Source organism: Chelonoidis abingdonii, chromosome 4 (genome assembly GCF_003597395.2).
Source record: "Chelonoidis abingdonii isolate Lonesome George chromosome 4, CheloAbing_2.0, whole genome shotgun sequence".
Taxonomy (NCBI): domain Eukaryota; kingdom Metazoa; phylum Chordata; order Testudines; family Testudinidae; genus Chelonoidis; species Chelonoidis abingdonii.
Window position 1 is genome coordinate 52,284,255 of NC_133772.1, and position 21,897 is coordinate 52,306,151.

At 40.8% G+C, this 21,897-nt stretch overlaps 1 protein-coding gene across 1 annotated transcript in view; it reads right to left on the reverse strand.

The window, feature by feature from the left end:
* SBF2 (SET binding factor 2) overlaps positions 1 to 21,897 on the reverse strand; it is a 636,382-nt gene that overhangs the window by 25,063 nt on the left and 589,422 nt on the right. Inside the window, exons 31-32 of the mRNA XM_075065844.1 lie at positions 13,464 to 13,565; positions 12,040 to 12,225 (exon numbers count right to left, since the gene is read on the reverse strand). Coding sequence (XP_074921945.1) covers positions 12,040 to 12,225; positions 13,464 to 13,565 — 288 coding nt within the window. The remainder of the gene's footprint in view (positions 1 to 12,039; positions 12,226 to 13,463; positions 13,566 to 21,897) is intronic.

Sequence of the window (21,897 nt, forward strand, 5' to 3'; positions counted from 1 at the left end):
TGGTATTCTATTATTGTTTAACATCGTGATTAATCACACAATTAATCTTTTTAATCCCGATTAATTTTTTTAATCGCTGACAGCCATAATATATATATATATATATATAATTTTATATTATATAAAAAAAATTGGACAAATCTGATTCATGATTATGCTGCTCTCTGGGCTAAACTCTCTCTCTTAGTCATTATTTCACACTGGATGTGGGATATCTTTGTCACACACAATATCCGAGGATGCATCTTTTTTGAAAAGGAAGCATAAAAACAAAGTTTCTTTTCAAAGTTGGCTGCTTACTCAGACCCCAATAATTTTGAGTATTATCCTGGTAGAAATATACAAAGAGCGCAGTGGCAAGTACTTTGCAGTAGGCCTTGTCTACACTACCATGGTAAGTCACCTAAGTTATGCTACTTCAGTTACAAGAATAATGTAAGTACCAGAGTTGAGAGGAGAGCGCTGTGCCATCGACCTAGCGGGTCTTCACCAGACCCGCTAAATTGACATCACTGCATCAATCACAGCAGTGCCGATCTACCCGTTTGTTTCATCTCACTTTGAGTCATCAATGTTACAATTACATTAAGAAAGAAACATGTTAGAAAGTTGTCTTGCCATCACATATATATAATTCTATATATTTACATGAATGAACATAATATAGACTCTCAATTAGGAACAGAAGATTTGCCATCATGGATCAGTCTAAAGGTCCATCTAGTTCAGTATCCTGTCTAATAGTGCCAGATCCTTAAGAGGAAGGTGTCAAAATTCCTCAGTAGACTGACGTGGGATAATCTGCCCCCGCCATAAAAAGTCTCATTCTGATCATTAATATTTAGAGACTAGCTTAAGCCCTTAAGCATGAGCTTTAATACCCCTTCCAAAATTTGTTAGCATTAATTATAACAACTCTGGATATACTTGTTATGCATTTCAATGTCTAACTCCTTTTATGCTTGCTAAGTTCTTGGCCTGAACAATGTCACGTGGCAATTTCCTTTTATCACCTTTTAATTTCATTTTCCAAATTAAGAAAACTGTATGTAAATCTTCAGATGAAACGAAGATAAATACACTATTTTAAGAACACAAGCAGAGCTACCAATTAAATGGATCACTTGAAATATAAATCTCATGGGGCTTTGTCTATCATAACACTAACACCTCCATACTCATTTATTCTTGCAATATTCCCAATATTATTGCGTTTATTTCTCATTTCCTTCCTTTCTTTTTCATTTTACCTCTCAACTTTTCTTTCTGCTCTTTGTTCAGCTATCTCCCTTCTTTTACCCATCTCAGGGAAGAAACGTTTATCATTAATCACTACCATTACAATATATCAAACTAACTGGAAACCCCTGAAGATCATGGGAATATGCTCAATTGGCATTAAATACTCAAATCTGCTTTTATGTGGTTCAGGTTTAGATTTTCAGAAATGCTAAAAATCTTGAGTGACAAGGTGGATGAGACAGTATCTTTTGCTGGACCAATTTCTGTGGGTAAAAGAGACCTGCTATTGAGCTACAGAGAGCTCTTCTTCAAGTCTGGGAAAGGTATTGAGAGTGTCACAGCTAAATACAAGGTGAAACAGATTGTTTAGCAAAAGTAATTAACATATGTTTTAAGGGACCACTCAAAGTGAAGTGGCCAGTTAACCCCTCTGCAGTCATTCGTAGGTCAAAAAAGGGATGTTAGTGGGTTACAGATTGTTGCAATGTGCCATACATCCAGTGTCTTTATTAAGACCATTATTTTTAGTGTCTAGCAAAGTTATGAATTTAAGCTCCCAGGCTTGCCTTTTGAAGGTGTGCAGGTTTCATTTGAGGAAAAGGACTGAGAAGTCAGATACACTGCTTGAAAAATGTTTGCCCAAAGTGACATGCTGTTTGTCTATGACTGTTTTTCTGCGAGAGCTGATTTGGGAGCATAGTATCAGATGTGTTAGTTTAACAAATTTCTGAATCTGAATCCATCAAAAAGAAATTAGGTACCAATGTATAGCAGTGATGGATCGGAGTAATATAGGAAAAATCCCTAAAGGAATAGATAGGCGCATATACAGTATTTCAGACAATGAATTCTCATTTGAATGTTAGCTACTGGGCAGATATCTAAAATATTAAGCCACTGTAAGAACTTCCAGTTCGGTGCACACTTGCTTATTCTGTCCCCTCTATTTCCATAATGCAGACTGCTAAACTCTCATAGCTTTTGTAATGATACAGATGTGTAAGATCTCCATTATAAAATTGTGGAAGACCAAGTTTATGAAGGAAAAAGCTTTTCAGATTTTCTTTATAAAAAGGAGAAGAAAAAGATTGACAGAATTATAGTGGGATTACAATGCTTTTACTGGAATGCACAGATTTAAAAGTGGTCATATACATTAATTCTGGATAGCAATGCCATATGTAATAATAAACTGACAGATCACAAAAAGCTACATTTACAAATATACACACTATATGTAGTTTCATACATTTTTTCCATGTTAAGAATTTTTAGTGAATTGCACAAAGGATGGATATTTTTATAGATCAACAGATTTGCTGTTTGTCATGAATTTTACAGCATCCGAATTTCTGCCTAAGTGCCAATAAGTAGTTTACCAAATTTAAAGGGCAATAAAAATAAACTGCTGTTCAAATCCTGGCTGGGATGTATGTGTAGAGAATGAAATAATTTCTCAACCAGATCCCCTTTCTGAAACTTCTGGACCTAAAGTAACTGTAGAAATTATTATAATGCAATTTACTTCTGCAGGAAAACAATTATTAATTTAAAATATTTGCAGTATGAGAGAACAAAGGTGAATGACATAGTTGCTATTATTTTGTGTTTTAACAGTTGATTTCTGCCTACTTGGATATGGGACAGGTGCCAGAACTGGCTTAGGTGCTCACTGCATTTATTTCTCCAACTACAGTACAATTTGCAAAGTTCAAATTAGTGGTGAGCTACTGGGGTCAAAAGTCCCTGATAAAATGTAGGTCAGACAATCAGAAATGAGAGAATTGTGTGCCCTGGAAATCTACTGTAAGAGAAGGTAATTGGGATTATTTCACTGATTACAAATAAACACAAAAAAGATGTCACTAGTCATTGCAGGTTACTTAACTCCTTTAAAAGGTTAAGTATATTTAGTTATAATTTATCGGCTTTTGTCCCCCTTGCAGTCAATGGATTTGAAAGGGATCAGACCCTAAACTTGTGTAAAAGGTTGTAATATTGGTTAACGATGCAATTTTCACATAAGCAACCCAGAAATGTAAATCAGGCAGTGAGTGTTTAGCACCATTAGATTCCTTTGAAATTCCTATCCTAAATGATAATACATATGTAATGGATACCTAAATTGGCTAAGTAAACATACAGATGTTTCTGATACTGAAACTAAAATAAAGACTAGAATAAAGACCCCTGAACAGGGCCGGCTCCAGGCACCAGCATTCCAAGCAGGTGCTTCGGGCAGCAATCTGCAAGAGGTAGCAGTCCGTGTGTTTTTGCCCTCCAACCCGTGTGCTGAATTGCCGCTGAGGATGGCGGGGGCAGTTTGTGTGCCGTGAGGGCGGCACACGTGTTTCTGCAGCGGTGGCAATTCGGCGGCAGCTTCTATGTTCAGCTGTCGATGGCGGTGCAGCTTCTGTCTTCTGTCTGAAGACAGAAGCTGCTGCCAAATTGCCGCCACTGCGGAAATGTGCGTGCCGCCCTAATGGCTCACGCACTGCCCCTGCCATCCGTGGCGGCAATTCAGCGTGCTGCTTGTGGCAGCGAAAACAGTAGAGCCGGCCCTGCTCCTAAGTTCCAGAATTTATTCAGTTCTCTTCAGAATACTATTTGTAGATTTCCAGTTTTATAATATCTTTTAATTTTGTAATCCTAATGCAAATAAATATTAATTTGATTTAAATGAATCAAAAAAATTCCTAAATATTCTACAGAGTAACTAGTAATCGCTAAGAAGCTGTCATTGCAAATGCATGAACAGCTGAATAACTTCATGGGAGTAGTCATACTGAGTTCATTGTAACTACTAATGTAAATAAAATATTTCACATATGTAACTCTTTGCAGGATTGGACCCTAAAATTGATGGAGAATTTTATTTAAATTCTGGAGCATCATTTGTTAACTATACAGTTGAGCTATATTTATCAAAATACCAAATAGATATAGCTGAAGTATAAAATAAGGGGAGCTTCCTGTAATGACATCATTTTAATTCATCCTATCTTCTTAGAAGCGATGAGACTATCTGCCAGATGTTTCTATTGTGAAACATGATTTAGCATTAATAATTTAGCTGACACCTGGAGATACTGGCATAAACAGTGACTTTTTAAAAGATGATGCAGTTCTAATTTAGGAATCACTGTTTCATATGTTTTCTTTGTAACTTTAGTTCAACGAATGACAAATTTATGCACATTGGCTCTAAAATTTTATTGCACTCAAGATGTCAAAACTGAAATGAATGGTTAAAAAAGAGATTTGAAGAGAGACCAAACGTTTCTCAGTGTTTATTTATGGAATATTTGCATATCAGATTGTAATATATTAAATTTTAGGATCAAATTCCCATCTGATTATAATAAATAATAATAATAATAATATCTAGCTGAACACAAACTAACATAGAGCACTACTCATAGAAACACCACGGTATGAGTATTTAGGATCAGATTCTTCAAGACAAATTTCTATATAAGCATACATATTAACTTGGACAACTTTCAAAAATCATACCCTTGAAATCTGTAGCAATATTGTTAGAATTTGTTAAGTCAACAACATATCACAATGGACTAAAAGACTATCTTCAGAAAGTTTTATGAACTACTCCTAGATAATTCATTCATAGTTATGATTCTATATCATATACTCAGCCTACAACCATTGTGTAAAGTGTGTCTGTTCAAAATATTAATAATTTGTATCACTTCCTAAACAAAAAATAGATAAGAAAGAAATTCACAGTACCATATATGGGAAGCTGCTACTGTATTTTAAAAATACCCTCACATTAGTTATAAAGATAGTTTTTTCTAAATAAAAACAATGAGGAGTCCAGTGGCACCTAAAGACTATCTAAATGATACTCTTTAGCCAAAGTAAAAACAAATAGATAATTTACTCTTATTTTTTAAAGGACACTATACAAATATTAATTCTGGTAAATGAATGGCTTATCCTAGAAAAAATAAATAGCTGATTTTACAGAGAGAAATGTAGTTTGGAGAGTAATAGAAACACTTATATTGGCCAAAAAAAGATGAGAGAAAAGGTGGGTGAGGTAATATCTTTTATTGGAACAACTTCTGTTGGTGAGAGAAATAAGCTTTAGAGATGAAGAAGAGCTCGCTGTAAGCTTGAAAGCTTCTCTCTCTCTCCGACGGAAGTTGAAGATATTACCTCACCCACCTTGTCTCTCTAATATTCTGGGTCAAGACGGCTACATCAACATTGCATTCGAAAAAGATGGGCAGAATAGGAAACTTTATCAATGCTTACCTGAAAATCTCCTTTTTTTGAGTAATAAGGTCCACAGATTTGTTACAATGGGTATTTCATCCTGCGTGCAGCTTCGGGCAGAACAGATCCCTCAGTCACCGGCAACAGGAGAACATGAAGTTCTCTCCTGTTGAGACAACTTCCCTGGCCAGGATAATTCAAACCTAATTTCCTAAATTACAGATGATGTTACATATGCTTGGAGGAAAAACATCTATTTCTCCTACTGTAGAGCAGTCTACCTAATGATTATAAACTTAAATCCTTGGATATCAATTTCCATCTCTATTCTGGATGATCTGGTTTTCTGTAGAGTGAGACAGATCTGTTGACCTTATTACCAGAAGAAAGGAAATTTTCAGGTAAGCATGGATACATTTTCCTATACTTTGTGCTCAAGTTCACAGATTCCTTACACTGGGATTTTCATAGCAGTCTCTCTCCAAGGTGGGAAACACAATCATTAAATATGGAAATTCAAAACAAGGTACTTTATAATTACATAAATAAATATAAGAAGAACAGGAGTACTTGTGCCACCTTAGAGACTAACAAATTTGTGGATACAGACTAACATGCCTGCTACTCTGAAATAAATAAATATACACCCTCTCTTAATAATAGTCAGTGTTGCTGGCCCTGCCTGTAATATACATATTCCTCTGGGCATTAAGGTGTGGAGAATATATCTGCCAAAAGAAAGGAAATGGCATTGGCTTAGATTGGATGACCAATATGCAGAATTTGGTGAACAAATGACCACCTAGCAGATCTCAGTACTGGAGTTCTGACTGCTCTGACCTGATATTATTAGTGCACCTAAATACTGCTTAACCAAAAGAGGAATATTTCCAAGATTTCCTTAGGGAATTAATGGTATCACAGTTGGGAGGAATATTTGTCTGAATTAAAAGTACAACAATGGGTCATTTGAGAAGACTCCCAACTTCAAATTTAAAAAGCTCATCTGATTGTAGATAGTAGCCACTGTGAATCAAGTGAGAAACCGAGCAGACGGGAAGGAGGGTGGGTCATGCAATATCCACAGGGGCCACACACCTCAAGGAACTCCAGTTACTATAAGGTAAGTAACTTTCCTTCTTCAAGATCTGGTCCCTATAGGTATTCACTGTTGATGACTTCCCAGCAGTGCATGTTGAGGAGGAGGGAACTAGGAAGTGTTCTGCACACTGATTGTAGGATCACTGAACCAAAAGAAGCATCCTTGGCAGAAACTCAAAGCAGGGCATAATGCTTAGTAAAAGTGTGAATGGTGCCCTAGTTGCTACTCTGCAGATCTCCAAGAGGAGAATCTACTATGACCTTTGGTAAATTGTTCAAACGGTTAATTACCCTCCCTGATAAAAATGTATATATTATTTCCAGGCTGACTTGGCTAGCTTTAACTTGCAGCTATTGGATTGTTTCATACCTTTCTGTGCTAGACTGAAGATCCATTATCAAATATTTATGCTCCACATAGGTACTTGAAGACTGTAATCAAGCCACCCCTTAGCCTACTCTTCATTACGCTAAATAGATCGAGCTCCTTGAGTCTATCACTATAAGGCATGCTTTCTAATCCTTTAATCTTTCTCACGGCTCTTCTCTGAACCCTCTCCAATTTATCAACAACCTTCTTCAATTGTGGACACCAGAACTGGACACAGTATTCCAGCAGCAGTGGCACCAGTGCCAAATATAAAGGTAAAATAACCTCTCTACTCCTACTCAAAATTCCTATTTATGCATCCAAGGATTGTACTAGCCCTTTTGGCTACAGCATTGCACTGGGAGCTCATATTCAGCTGATTATCTACAATAGAGTTGCTCATCCTATAAATATGGCCTAAATTCTTGTTCCTACATGTATACATTTACATATTAAAACATGTTGTTTGCTTGTTCCCAACTTACCAAACAACGCAGACTGCTCTGTATCAGTGACCTATCCTCTTAATTTTTTTTATCATTCCCCCAATTTTTGTGTCACGTGAATATTTTATCAGAGATTTTTTCTGTTTTCTTACAGGTCATTGACAAAAATGTTACATAGCACAGGGACAAAACAACTGATCCCTACAGGCCCCCACTAGAAACACATCCAATTCAATGATGATTCTCCATTTACAAATACACTTCAAGATCTATCGGTGAGCCAATTTTTATTCCATTTAACGGGCGTCCTGTTAATTTTATCTTTTTCTAGTTTTTTAATCAAAATGTCACGCAGTACCAAATCAAATGTCTTAATGAAGTCTAAGTACATTACATCAATACTATTTACCTTTATCAACCAACTTGTAATCTCATCAAAAGAGATGTGTTAGGATTCATTTTCTGATAAACCCATGTTGATTGGAATTAATTATATTACCCTTCTTTAATACTTTATCAGCTGAATCCTCTATCAGTTGCTCCTGCTCGGGAGGTAATCTTTGTTGAAATCAGTGCTGGGGTCCTCATAGTCTGGGGCCCAAAAGTACAGATCACAGGAGCCCCAGTATGGCCAGTGGGTGGGATCATAACAATGAGGCGGCAAGGAGGGGGTACCATTGGTCACTAGCCCAACAAGTGTGGGTCCTGAGAACTTGGAGGCATCCGGGAGGCCCTGGAAGTCTTCTCTGGGATCAAGTCTTGTTTCTGAACCACTGGAGTAGGGGTTGTTTGACTCTATTGGTGGAACTGATGGTACAATGTGTCTTAGGATTGTCTGGACAGAGGCAGGAATGGGCGAGTAGGGTACCGATGGTGTTGGAGCACTTATGGCATGACTGGTGCTCAGGACTGGCAAATGATGTAATGATGGTGCAAGGATAGAATTGGGTCAGAAAAACTGGTGATCTGGGATGTGTGTAAATTGCCAGATCCTTGAAAAGGGAATACTAATGAGAGGAGAGCTGGCAGGAGTCTTGGGTCTGGATGGATCCATCAGTGAGTGTTTGGATGCAGCAGTATTTGTACTGTGCAGTACCATCAATGCAGACAGTGAAAGTTCCTTTGTGTGATGCAGGGGTCAGTCCTGCCTCTGTCAGAGATGGCTTCAGAATGGTGGTAGCTCCTAGTTTTGTTGATGCTGATCCATACTGCCTGTGAGCTCCAGGTTGAACCCGCCTTGTGGCACAGAGTCTCACTTGGTGGTAAGAGAAGAGGAGAAGCAGGCTTTTTCTCAGAGGACACATGGAGTGGTTTGTCCCTCTTTTAATGAGGGTGTTTATCTTCACCCTCCTCATGCCTTCATTTAGTGGAGTCCTTGTACTGCTGGAGGATTCCTAGCTAGAGAACGCTGGTGCTGGTGGGACACTACCAGGAGGCTCATGTCGGTGAGATGGGGATCAGGAGGGGGCAGGATCAGACTGGGGCTTCAAGGACATCTTCATTAAATATCTGCACTCTTGAGACTGCTTAGTACAAGGGGAAATGAGCAACAGATATCACTTTTTGAAGGAATGTGCGATTCCCCAAGGCAAAACAGGCAGCTCTAGCAATGGTCACTAATCAGAAAGAACCAGGGATAGGACAAACAGGGCTTGAAGCTTGAAACATTGGGCATACCAAAGAGTGGGAGAACAAAGGCAGGGAACCCACCCAAATCCCAAACTATCTAACTAGACTTAACTAAGCTATCTCAGAAAAATGATTTACAAAACTATTTTCAGAGCCAAAGTTCGAGCTGTAACATTGCAAAGGCTATGCACAGAGAAGGGTTCTGTCCTGGACTGGGACCGGTGGAAAAGAACTGGTAAAGCCATCGGTCCGTGTCACTCCTTATGAGTCCCTCAAGGAAGAAACAGGCCTGGGGCCCAACTGTGGGATCTCCAGAAATTCTATCCCAGCCTACTGCATGGGATTTACATGGGCCAGATAGTTCTGTTTCCCCACTGGATGTATTGGCTCAGTATATGAATAGGCATCCTAAAAGGGAAGGTCTGTTACAGAAGGGCAGCACGACCAGAAGGCTGGGCCCAAAAGCCCCTTACAGAAGTAGTTCTCAACCAGGGGTCCAGGGACCCCTGAGGGGCCACAATCAGGTTTTAGGGGAAGTTCCGAGTGACTTTACAGAGTTATATGGTGGCAAAGATGGACATTGGGGTACTATGTCCAGGACAGACTAAGTGTGTGTCTGGACAGGTTTCAAGACCCTCCCTGTGTTCAAAGTCAGCCCCACCATTTTGGGGCCATCCCAAGAGAGTGTCAATGTGTCTGACGCTGTTCTGACTGGGGTATCCAGCAGTGCCACAATGGAGCCAAAGCACCAAACCTCCCAGAGACAACTGTCCCAAGGCTTTGCAGGAGGCTCACAGGCTCCTGCTCTCCACTCCAACCCCTGTGAAGAGCAGGAACAAAAGACTGAGGCTGCTGATTTTGCTTCCCAGCAGCAGCAACCCTGGGGTGGTCACAAGGTGCTTCCTTTCTCTTGCTCTCTCTTGGTGGAGGGAGAGAGAAGGAAGGAATCACAGCCAGGAGGCCCCAGGGCAAGAGCCTGCAAAGCCCCTGCTATTGCCCCATGCCCGGGATCCCTTGCCAGCGACAGCCCTGCCTGAAAAGAGGGGGGAGTGGGTGGAGGATGCTTGCCTCCCAGCCCAGCTGATGCCCTCAGGCTCCCTCCTGCACTTGCCTTGAGCTGAGATTTGGAGACCTTGCCGCTCTGGTCCAGGTCCAGGGTGGAGAAGGCGTGCCAGATGGTCTTGAGCAGCTCCTCTTTCAGCGCCCTCCCCCCCCCAGGGCAGTAGGAAGTGACTGAGCCCTGGTCAGCCATGGGCTGAGGATCATGTGCGCCCTCTTCCGCCTCCCACTGACCCCTCACGTAAAGTAACCCTGAGTTGGGCCAGCCCTGGCAGCAGGCTGGAACCGGCCCTTGAAAGGCGAAATCCCCCCTGGCCCTCCTCACCCTGCCCTCCAACCCCGAGCTTACCCGTGGGGCTGCACGGCAGGCTCAGGCCCCATGCAAGGAGCCCAGGTGGACAGCTTGGGCCTGTCGGTCATTATCACAGTGAAACGTGAGGCCCCAATCCTGGCAACGCTCCCAGCCGGGGCTGAGCGCAGGTGCACTGTGTGGGGAGTGATGCTGTCCTGAGGCAGAAGTGGTTGCAGGCTTAGGGCCTTGTTTTCTGTAATGTCTTTCAAATGAAACATGTAGCCTCAAAATGCTTTGCAGCAGTGGTTCTCAACCAGGGATCCGGGGCCCCTTTGGGGGCCATGAGCAGATTTCAGTGGTCTGTCAAGCAGGGTGAGCATCAGACTTACTGGGGCCCAGGGCAGAAAGCTGAAGCTCCACTGCATGGGGCTGAAGCCCAAGGCCCTGTGCCCCACAACCTGGGGCTGAAGCCAAAGCCTGAACAGCTTAGCTTCCTGGGGCACCCTGTGGGAACTGCCCTGTTTGCTACCCTCTAATGCTGACCCTGGCTTTTATATAGAGAAAATCAGTTGTGGTGACACAGATGGGCCATGGAGGTTTTATAGCATGTTGCTGTCTCTCTGCTGTTTGGGGAAGGGGGCAGATGGGGCTGTGAGAGAGAAAATGGGTACCGCCCAGAACTGGTTGTGCTCCTCTGTGAGACACTTGCTAAAGGGCAGCAGGAGACAGACTCTTCCTTTTATCTCTGGCTTTTCTCAGCCTAGCTTGCTCCCTGAAGCCTGTAGCAGCCCCAGCTGTTGCAAACACCTCAGAATGAGAAGCAGAGCTAAGAAGACTATCTCCCTAAAATCAAAAACAGCCCTGGGACACAGCTGGGAATGAGACAGGCACATTATTGAGCTGAAATTTAGACTAAAAATTTTAAATAAAAACTGGAATTTCCCTCAGAAAAGCTCTGCAGCAAGATGGGCTGGCAGAACTGCTGGCTACCTGAGGCAGAAAAAAGGGAGGGAACTTCGGGTGCTGGGGCATTCCCCTGCTGTCAGTGACTGACAGGTCTGGTTCTGCCCCAAAGATGCAAGCTGGCGAAGTAAATTGTGACAGATCTGTGGACCTTAGCATGAAGCAGAAATGAAGTCAAAGACTGAAGTTTTACTGAAGAGTTCTGAAACACCACCAACTCTCAAATTATTGTATAAGCTTCTTCTGCTTCCAAAACCGATGGAGTGAAAAGTCTTCCCACAGTTACCTGCAAAGAGAAGAGCTGGCTGCCACATATAGGACAGCTGACATTCTCTTTGTAGAAAATGAATGTACTGTCTGCACCAGATCAGTAAAGCCTTCTTGTGATTTAAGCTCCTTTGCGTACTATGTGAAGCTTGCCTCTAACTCACAGAGCTTCTATTTGAAATCCCTCTGTAAATCACCTTACATGATACACAATACCAACTACGACTATTTAGCATGGACAGTGTATGTTCTACCAATAGCTTCATTATTTTCCCTTTTTTTCCTGAAAAAAGGGAAATCTTATCTCATAAGAGTGAAAGGGAAGTCCCTATTTCTTTTTCAATGCATTATCTATTAATAGCTCTGCAATGATGGCCCTATGCATCCATTTTCCAAACACTGAATAGGCACAGATTTGTTATGCTTACCTGATGCACACAGTCCAGGAACTGTAAGAAAATGGGAGCAAATCCACTACCCTGACAATTGAGGGTCACATTACTACGCTGATTGAACTTATGACCAAAAGAGAGCCATTCTTTTTCCACTAACATTTGGAAGCCTTCAAGCGTCCTGTAGAATGGATCACTAAGTAATTGCACCAGAGACACCACCTAGATCACAAAACAGAGTGCGCTGGCATTAATATTAGATATATCATATTTAAATCTAGAGTTTTGTTCAACAAACTGAAATGTTCTAAACTTGTTTTTATGAAATACTGCAAGGCATCAAAAGCATTAAAATATATTAAGTTATTAATTGGGGAAGTTACTAGATAAGTGATTTACAATGGCAGAAATAATCCAAATTTGGATAAGAGCAAGTTTCATATAAAAGAGCTTCAACTAAAGTGAGGTTTTACTGAATTTGAGGGGAAACAGGCAAATTCGAGTGATTACAGAATTTGGAAATCACTACAATATTTGCCAGATTTAAATTAAATGAAAATTAAAAACATTTTCTCAATAGACAAGAATGACAAACATTTAGAAAATGGGTGCTGGCCATCTCAGCTGGCAGAGGATTGCAGAAAAGGACCTGGAAGGTGGTGGACTATACCCGCTGGAGTGATGCCATGTTACCTGCAGTCCTTCCTTTATCAGTTAGCAGGTAGTGGCTAAAAGGCAGTACTGGGCCTCTTCCTGCTCTGTCTATATCCCTCCACTCCTCCCTTATAATTTAAAAATGGCAGAGTGGACAGTGTTAAGTTTCATTTGTGCTTTTGTTTGTACAGAGCTATGAGTTATGTGTCAGGTTCTTAAACAATCTGACAGAATTACTTATTTGCTGCATGTACCTTTTGGATTATGATGCATTTACACAGGCACAATCTACTCACTGAAAGAGCTCAGCTGTCGCTTTTCATTTAATGCATGATTTGTTTCACAAGATCTATACTTTGGTAATTTGTCCTGGCAGCAGATGCTACAGGGTCAGAACTGTGAGTGTGATGGTAGCGATAAGCGTGTAATGCCCATCAACTCACCTTGTGTGCCAAAATGTGTTTCAACCACAAAGTTAAGCAAGTTCTTGTGGGGAATTTTAGCCTTTCCTCATGCAGTAGTCTGCACAGGGCTGCAGACCTTGGTTAGGCCCTTGAATTGTGCAGGGCCATCAAGACCTTGAGTGAAAGCATACTGTTTTGACTGCTCGTTTGGGATTTGAAAATCAAAATGGATGAAGAGCGGGGACAGATCCAGGTAGCCCTTGCCTTTTCCCTGCTGCCAGGACAAGCTGTGTTTAGGAATTTGTTGCTTAAAGTTGTAAGAAAATTACAGCTACTTGGCCAAAATCTAATGCCTGATGTTTACTAGTTCCTACCATTTGCAAATTGATAATAGCAGCTTACCTGTGCAGTAATATCCCAACCATCTTCCAAACAAACCATAACTGAAGAACCATTCTCAAGGAGCTCTGATATCACCACACTCAATTGCATTATCCTGTGAAGCTACATAATATAAAAAAATAAGTAACATACTAACAGTGCAGAATTAATCTGTTAATATTGCCGAATGTTTATAGATTCATATCATACCATACCATTCATGATTTAAACTATAAATATTAAATATATTAAATACATTTTTATATCTGTCTATATATCTATCTAAATATTAAACCATTTATTTTATTTAGGAAGTTTTAACAGGTTTACAAATCCTTGCCAGGTAAATATCAGAGACAAAACAATAATCATTATATCTGTGAAACACAGTAACATAATCACCGTATCATTCTATTTAACAAGATGTTACTATATTATTAAGCATCTTTATACTACCCATATTATATTTCCAGTGATTTTATTAAAATGTGTGAAATCTCTGATCACATATATTTAACAAATCCGCTATCTGTCAAATGTTAATATTCAAAAAAGTTAGACACGTGTGCTGTTTTTTCTGCAGGTGAGTGTACTTTGTGTATTGAATAAATGGTAACCAAATATTTAAGTATATATTTGTTGTCTGTCTATTTTACTGGGTATGTAACTGATGAGTTAATTTTTCTTTAACCATATCTTCAGAGAACGTCGATTGTTCAAACTCTTCAGAATTTTAAATTTATTCATTTAGAAAGCAAGTTTCTGTCTTATGGAAATAGATCAACTCTTTTTTTTCTTATATTTTGTTTTTGGCCAGGCTGGCTGGGATGTGGGCAAGTATATGCTCAAGTATTCATTATGGTACTAGTCCTACAAACACTTAAGCACAGTTGTAACTTTACCCTCATGAACAGTCCTATTGATTTCAGTGTGACTCCTTATGGGATTATACTTACATGTGTGCTGAAAAGTGTTTTGTAGGATTGGAGTCTCTTTCTTATTATCAAGCTCATATTTTGTGAGCATTTTCCTGATTTATGTAATGAATAAAAATTTTATTCCTAAAAATGAGAAAGTCTCTGTTTTTAGTTTCTACCATTTGTATGGTGTATGGTAATCCAAGATCAAATGTCACAGTAGAACACACTTGTGTAAGCAACTTTAATGTAGGCCGAACATGGCTATTTCAGTTTTCAACAGTAGGAGGAAACCCACTGCGTGTTGTATTTGACACAATCCAAACAAGATTAAGATTAACAGTGAAAAGTCTCAAAGCTTGAAAGTGAGGAATGGAAAAGATGTTGACTATGTTACAGGAAAGAAAGCAATGTAGGTGCAAAGACACAATATAAGACAAATCTAGCTTCATGGATGTAAAAAAAAAAAAAAGAATCAGCTGCAAAAGGAGAGTACAAGAGAAAGGACTCAGGGAGAACAGAGGGAAGGTGGAGAAAGAAAGTGAAAGAAAGAGTCTGCCTTAGAGACTCCCAAACAAAACATAACTTTAGAAAATTCATCTTTCATATTCTGAGCCTTTATTAAATAGCATTTATTTTGTTACCAAAAGACGTAAAAGGGAAAAATACTTATACTACAGAAGTATTTAAAATACTTATGATACATAAATACAAAACTGTTACTTACCTCCTTGTAGTTGTTGTTTGAGATGCATTGTATGTCTATTCCACTGTAAGTGTGTATGCATCTCATGCATGGGTGTTGGAGAGTTTTCCCTAGCAGTACCTGTAGGGGCAGCTACACACGCATCTTAGCTTCCCCCTGATCGGAGCCCAGGGATATAATGGGTGGAACAGCCCTACCCCTCCTTTCATTTTTTCATACCAGAATCTTAGAAGATAGAATCTGATGAGTTGGGGAAAAGGTTGGGTTGTAGAATGGACATATTCGAGAACAAGTTACAAGAAGGTAAGTAACCATTTTTCTTCTTTGAGTGATTGTGTATTCCACTGTAGCTCCAAGCTGTTTCTCAATGGAGGTGGGCCTAGGAGTCTCTTCTGAAGAAGGGCTGTAGGACTGCTTTCCCCACATTCACATCATCCTGTGATGCTGCAGTAGTTGCACAATGGCTAGCAAAGGTATGTACAGAGGACCACATCACCACTCTACAAATGTTAACAATAGGAACATTTAAAGAAGGGGGGAAAGGAGGAGCCAAGAAACTACAGACCACCTGACTTTGCTCTAGTAGCTTCCCAGGTATCAATGTATAAAACATTCAAGTTGTGAATACCTAGAAGATGAAGGGCTAATCACTAGCAGCCAGCATGGATTTACTAAGAACAATTCATGCCAAACCAACTTGATTTCCTTCTTTGACAGGGTAACTAGTTGGGTCAATAGGGAGAATACAGTAGACATACTATACCTGGACTTCAGCAAGGCTTTTGACACAGTCCTGCATGACATGCAGATAAGTAAGCTTGAGAAATGCATGCAAGTCACGGGAGATGATAGAAACGCTTTACTGGGCAGGCCTCAGCTGGAATACTATATCCAGTTTTGATCACCAATGTATATAAAGGATTTAGAGAATCTGGAAAGGATATAGAGGCAAGCAACAAAGATGATCAAAGGGATGGAATGTAAGCCATATGAGCAAATGCTGAAGGAACTAAGTAAGTTTTGTTTGGAAAAGAGGAGATCAAGAGGGGACATGATAGTGGTTCTCAAATACTTGAAAGGCTGCCATAAAAAAGATGGAGAAAAGTTGCTCTCTCTTGCTAGAGAAGGCAGGACAATAGGTTCAAATTACAGCACAGCAGATTTAGATTAAATCTCAGGAAAAACTTTCTACTGATCTAACAATAGGACAATGGAATAGACTGCCTAGGGAGGTTGTGGATTCAATGGAGGTTTTCAAAAGAAAGCTGGAGAGCTATCTGTTTTGGATGGTTTAGACACAACAAATCCTGCATCATGGCAGAGGGTTAGACTAGATGACCCTTACAGTCCCTCCTAATCCTATGATTCTCATGACAGCAGAAGCCAAATGTGCCCTAATTCAATGTGCTGACAATTTCACAGGAGGCATCAAACTTCAGCAGTATAGACCATAGCAATGCAGCTGGCAATCCATTTAAAGAGTTGTTGTGCCAGTACAATAGGATCTCTCATTCTTTCCACACAGGAAACAAAGAGTTGGGAAGAAAGGGCTTAGTGCTATTTAGGGAAATTTGGCATACATCCAGAGTATAGAGCTTTTGTTCATCTTTATGAGCACATGACTTACGGTAAAAAAAGACCAGTAAGTATATTGGCTGATTTAGGAGACCGTCAGATAGTGCCTTGGACAGGAATTTAGGATGAGGCCTAAGCTGCACCCACTTCTTGTATCTTATTTATAACATTTCCTGTTTTGCTGAGCTGAAATCAGATCCACTGTAGGAATTCCCTGCACCTAAAGTACTGATCTTACTACTCTTGGGTTGAGACACCACTCGTGATCAAGGCTGAATGATCTGCTTAGCTGGTCTGCCAGGCAAGTCTGAACTCTCTGCAGGTGTGAGGCCTTGAGAGTTATAGAGTTCTATATACAAAAATTCCACAGCTTTACAGCCCCCTGACAAAAGCTGCGTGACCTGATAACCTCTTGCTTGTTTATGTAAAGCATAGCTGTGGTGTTGTCCGTGAGCACCTATGTAGTCTTGCCCTGACTGTATGGCAGGAACTGTTGATACTTTTGAAATATTGCATGCAATTCAAGAACATGTATGTGTAGTTTGACCTTATGAAGAGACCACATGCCCTAAGCTTGCAGATCCCTCAAATGAGCTCTTCAGGCCAAAGAAGTAGTATCCATTACCAAAATCACAGAGGAGATAGTTGTAAGAATAGGACCTCCCCTGCACACATTGTTCTGGTCCATCCACCAATCCAGGGATGACGACATTCTGGCTGTGATGCATACCAATTTGTTCAGATGGTGTATGTGAGGGCAGTAGCCTGATTTTAGCCATGTCTGCATACCCCAGAGATGGATCCCAGTATGCTGGGTCACATATGTAGAGAAAGACATGCACCATACAAGCTTGAGACGGCTCTGTATTGTGATTGTTCTTTGAATGCTGCACAGAGGTCCTGTGTAGCCAGAAACCTTGGTTGGGGAAGATAAGCCCAGACTGAAGTTGAGTCTAGGGCTGCAACAATAAACTCTTATTTGAAATGGAGATTAAACTGATTTTTCTGTTTATTATCAGGCCTAAGCAGCTGAACAAATGGAGGATTTGATATATGCTGCTTTCCCCCTGTTGACTGCAGCAGCCCTGTACCAACCAATTGTCCAAGTACGGCTATACCTGGACAACTCAATGGCAGAGATAAACTGCTGCTCCCACCATGCACTTGGTAGAAACCATCAGTGCTGAGAATAGGCCAAAGGGAACTATGGTGAACTGGTTATCTCCTCCTCTTACCATGAACCTCAGAAACCTTCTGTGGCCAGGGTGGATTGCCAAACGGAAAAAGGCGTCTGTAAGATGAGGGCAGCATACCAGTCACCTGGATATAGAGAAGTATAATTGACACAATGGAAACCATGTGGAACTGCAACTTTCTGATGTATCTATTCAGTTTTTGAAGGTCTAGACTAGGCCCAAGAACCCTCTTGCTTTGGGTATTAGGGAAATACCGGGAATAAATCCCCATGCCTTGATGCAGACAAGGCACTTCCTCTGTAGCTCCAAAGGAATGTAGAGTCTGAACTTGTTTTAGAACACACTCATGACATGGGTCCCTGAAAAAGGACAGATGGTGTGGGAGGAAATAGAAAGACACTGCAGGATATATATGCTGAGTCCATTGTGCTTAGTATCCAGTAGTCTGAAGTGATGATGTCATAAACAGATGGTTAAGGGTTAATGCCTCTTTTACCTGTAAAGGGTTAAAAAGTTCACCTAGCCTAGCTAACACTTGACCAGAGGAACCAATGGAGGAACAAGATGTTTCAAAAGGAAGGAGGGAAGTTTTTCCTTTGTCTGAGAGTTTCAGTTTCAGCCAGAGTGAAAAAGATCAAGGAACCAGCCTCTTATCAGAGTAGTAAGTTTTAGAAAGGAATAAAAAGGTTTATGTTTATTTCTTTGTAACCTGTCTTATGCAATTAGAGGTAGAATCAAAATGGGTATTTGGGTATTTTTTTGTGTAACTAAATTTGTGCCCAGGGGAACATCCTCTGTGTTTTGAATCTGTTGTCTGAGAGAGTAGCTGGTACGCTACTCTCTCCCAGAAGGTTTTCTTTTACCTTTCTTTTCTTTAATTAAAAGCCTTTTTCTTAATACCTGATTGATTTTTTCCTGGTTTTTAGATCCAAGGGGGTTGGATCTGGATCCACCAGGAGTTGGTGGGAGAAAGGAGGGGGGATGGTTAATTTCTACTTGTTTTAAGATCCAAGGGATTGGATCTGGACTCACCAGGGAATTGGTGAAGGAGTCTCTCAAGGCTACCCAGGGAGGGGAAGGTTTTGGGGGGAAAGGGAGTGATCCAGACACTGAAAATTCTGGATGGTGGCAGTGATACCAGATCTAAGCTAGTAATTAAGCTTAGAAGCGTCCATGCAGGTCCCCACATCTGTACCCTAAAGTAACCTTGACAGATGGTTTGCTATGCCTATAGGACATGGAATAACTTGCTCCCAAAGGAAGGGAAAGGAACAAGGAGATTCGAGACGGTAGATATGCTGTTCTTGACAGAGGACTAAAACATGTTGCTCCAAGGCCTGAGGTTGCCTGGAAAAAGCAACTGAGGAAGCAGAAGGTGGAGGGGCCTCCTCCTCTGTGTTCTGTGGTTGCATCTAGACTGTAACCATGATGAATGGTGCATAGTTACCGCCATCATCATGATCCTCACAGCAGAGTCTTCTGTGTCCAAGGAAGCCTTCAGGGCCAATCAGGAGACCAGATGACCTTCCACTAAGATGGATTGGAATTCATCCTTAGAGTCTTCTGGCAACTTATTTATAAATTTAGACATTGCCTCCCAAGTCAACTGGGCATGGTGGCTGACCATTTTAAGTTGTAACCAGCAGCTGAATAAACCTTCCATCTAAAAAAGTCTAGCTTTTTTGCATCCTTTTCTTTTGGGGTAGCCTTAGCTTGACTTTGGTGATGCTTTTCAGCTACCACCAGTGAACCTGGTACAGGATGAGACTAAAACTGTTCAAAACCTTTGGACAGAACCTGATATTTCACTGGGTATACTTGGCTACAGGGGACACAGAGAATGAAGTTTGCAGGAGTGACTTAATAAGCTGCATTGTTGCCTAGTTTACAGAGAGGGCTCCCTTCCCTGCTTGTAGTTGGGTGTACAATATAAACAAGTTTGTGAACATTTTCCTCCATCTGAATACCTAAAAGTGGGATCAGATTCTCAATGACACCCTGGACTGTTTACAGTGGGAAGTGTAAGAACCCACTTCTGATTCTGATTAGGAGTACGAGTACTCTGAAGGCCAGGGTGGAGCAGCACTGGGAAGAGTCACTGGAGACTGGTACTAAGATCTGCACCAGGACAACAGAACTGGTGGCAGCATTGGTGTCTTCCTAGTTATTGGTACCAAATGTTGCTGAATACATATTGGAGGCCTAGATACCATTGTTGACAATGCTGACAAGATGGTACTGTCCCTGAGACTAAGGGTATTGAAGCAGACACTAATGCCAGTGCCAAAGTCTGCCCAGTTTGCACTGATACTGATCGAGGATCTCCCCCTAGAGTAAATGGGGAATCTAATACTGAAAGACAGCTGCACAGGCCTCTGGCATTGTTGATACTAAGGGCAGGTCTGCCCTAGAAGCACTACATCGATGCAACTGTGCCACTGTAGTGTGTCTAGTGAAGATGTTCTATGCCAATGGGAGAGCGCTCTCCTGTCAGCATAATTGCTCCACCTCCATGAGAGATGGAAGTGCATCTTCTGCTGACATAGCACAGGTGTAGACAGTGCTTACATGCTGTAACTTGAATAGCTCAGGGGGGTGGCTTTTTCATACCCATGAGTGACATAAGTTGCATCAACTCAAGCGGTAGCATAGACCTGCCCTAAGAGAGGAGGTTGTATGACACTCAGAAGAGATGCGGGATCCTTCACAGTCCCTGAAGACAGCAACCTATCTCCATGGTCCCATAGTAGGCACTGGAGCCAACAACTCCAGTCTATGACAGCCACTATGAGATGGTCCCAGGCTGAGGCTAGCCAGAGGGCACTTGTGCTTCCTTAGACACAGCTCTGGTGAAGATCTCTGTCAGATGGCAAGGCTGAGGGGAGCACTCATTGAAGGAGTGCTGGATGAGCTCCCCTGCAGAGACCAAATGAGATCTGATGCCAGGCAAAGAGTGGATTCCACGCAATAGTGTTGAAGGTGCACTTCTCTGCTTTTTCGTCCTTGATTTAAATCTGTGGCAGACCGGACACTGGTCCCTTATGTGGTCCTCAGAGTGAGGGTTATTAATGGGCATCGCCTGTGACACCTGGACCAAGGTTTGAAGCCATGAGATCTTGGCATAAGCTCTCCTACTATTGAGACAAAGTTTGCTTGCAAAACTAGTACAATTAGAATATTGAAACAAAATTAAATAAAATAAAGAAAAGTCCAAATGGATGAATGAGTACCACTAAACACTATGAACTATAACAAAGTATATACAGGGTTTTGTTTTCTTTAACAACAAAAGGGCGTACTAAATGCACAACAAAAATGTCCAACCACCGACAGTAAGGAGGAACTGAGAGGGGTGGCTCCACCCTTTACACCCTGGCTCTGGGCACAAGGAAAGGCAGGATGCATGCATGACAGCTCCATAGGTACGCTAGTACGCTGGAGGTACGCTACTCTCCACACCAGTGCACATACCTACAGTGGAATAGGTGTATGGAATCACTCGAAGAGGATTAAAAAGTAGATTCATACTCATTATAAATGCCCAACTTCTTTCAATGATCACATAGTCATTAAGGATTTAGAAAATAATTGCAACTCAATTATAACTGTAATTGCAACTGAAATGTGTAATAGATACAATTGAACAGCCCATCAAACAATAAGCAGTAGGGTATCTGTCTGGAAGCCTACGTTATCTTTCAAATAAAAGGAGCCACACGGAAAGCTGAATATATTTAAATGAAAGCACAACATTATTACTTTAAATTTCTTAATTTGAATCTAAAGTGCATTACGCTAACTTAATAAAATACTGCAGTACACTTAATTTTCTCTTATTTATGTACTTCCATTTAAAGACTCATTCAGCCTTTTTAAACAGGATTAAAACACAAACTGTGTAATTTATTTCTCTCTTCTCCAGCCGAGGAAAATCCTGTATACTAAAAACAAATCTACAGGATGAAGATCTGATTTTCTCATAGGCATGGTATAAAAAATGGCAAATTAAATATAAACTCACACTAGCTTTCCAGTTTGTATTTATAACCATACTGTGTATT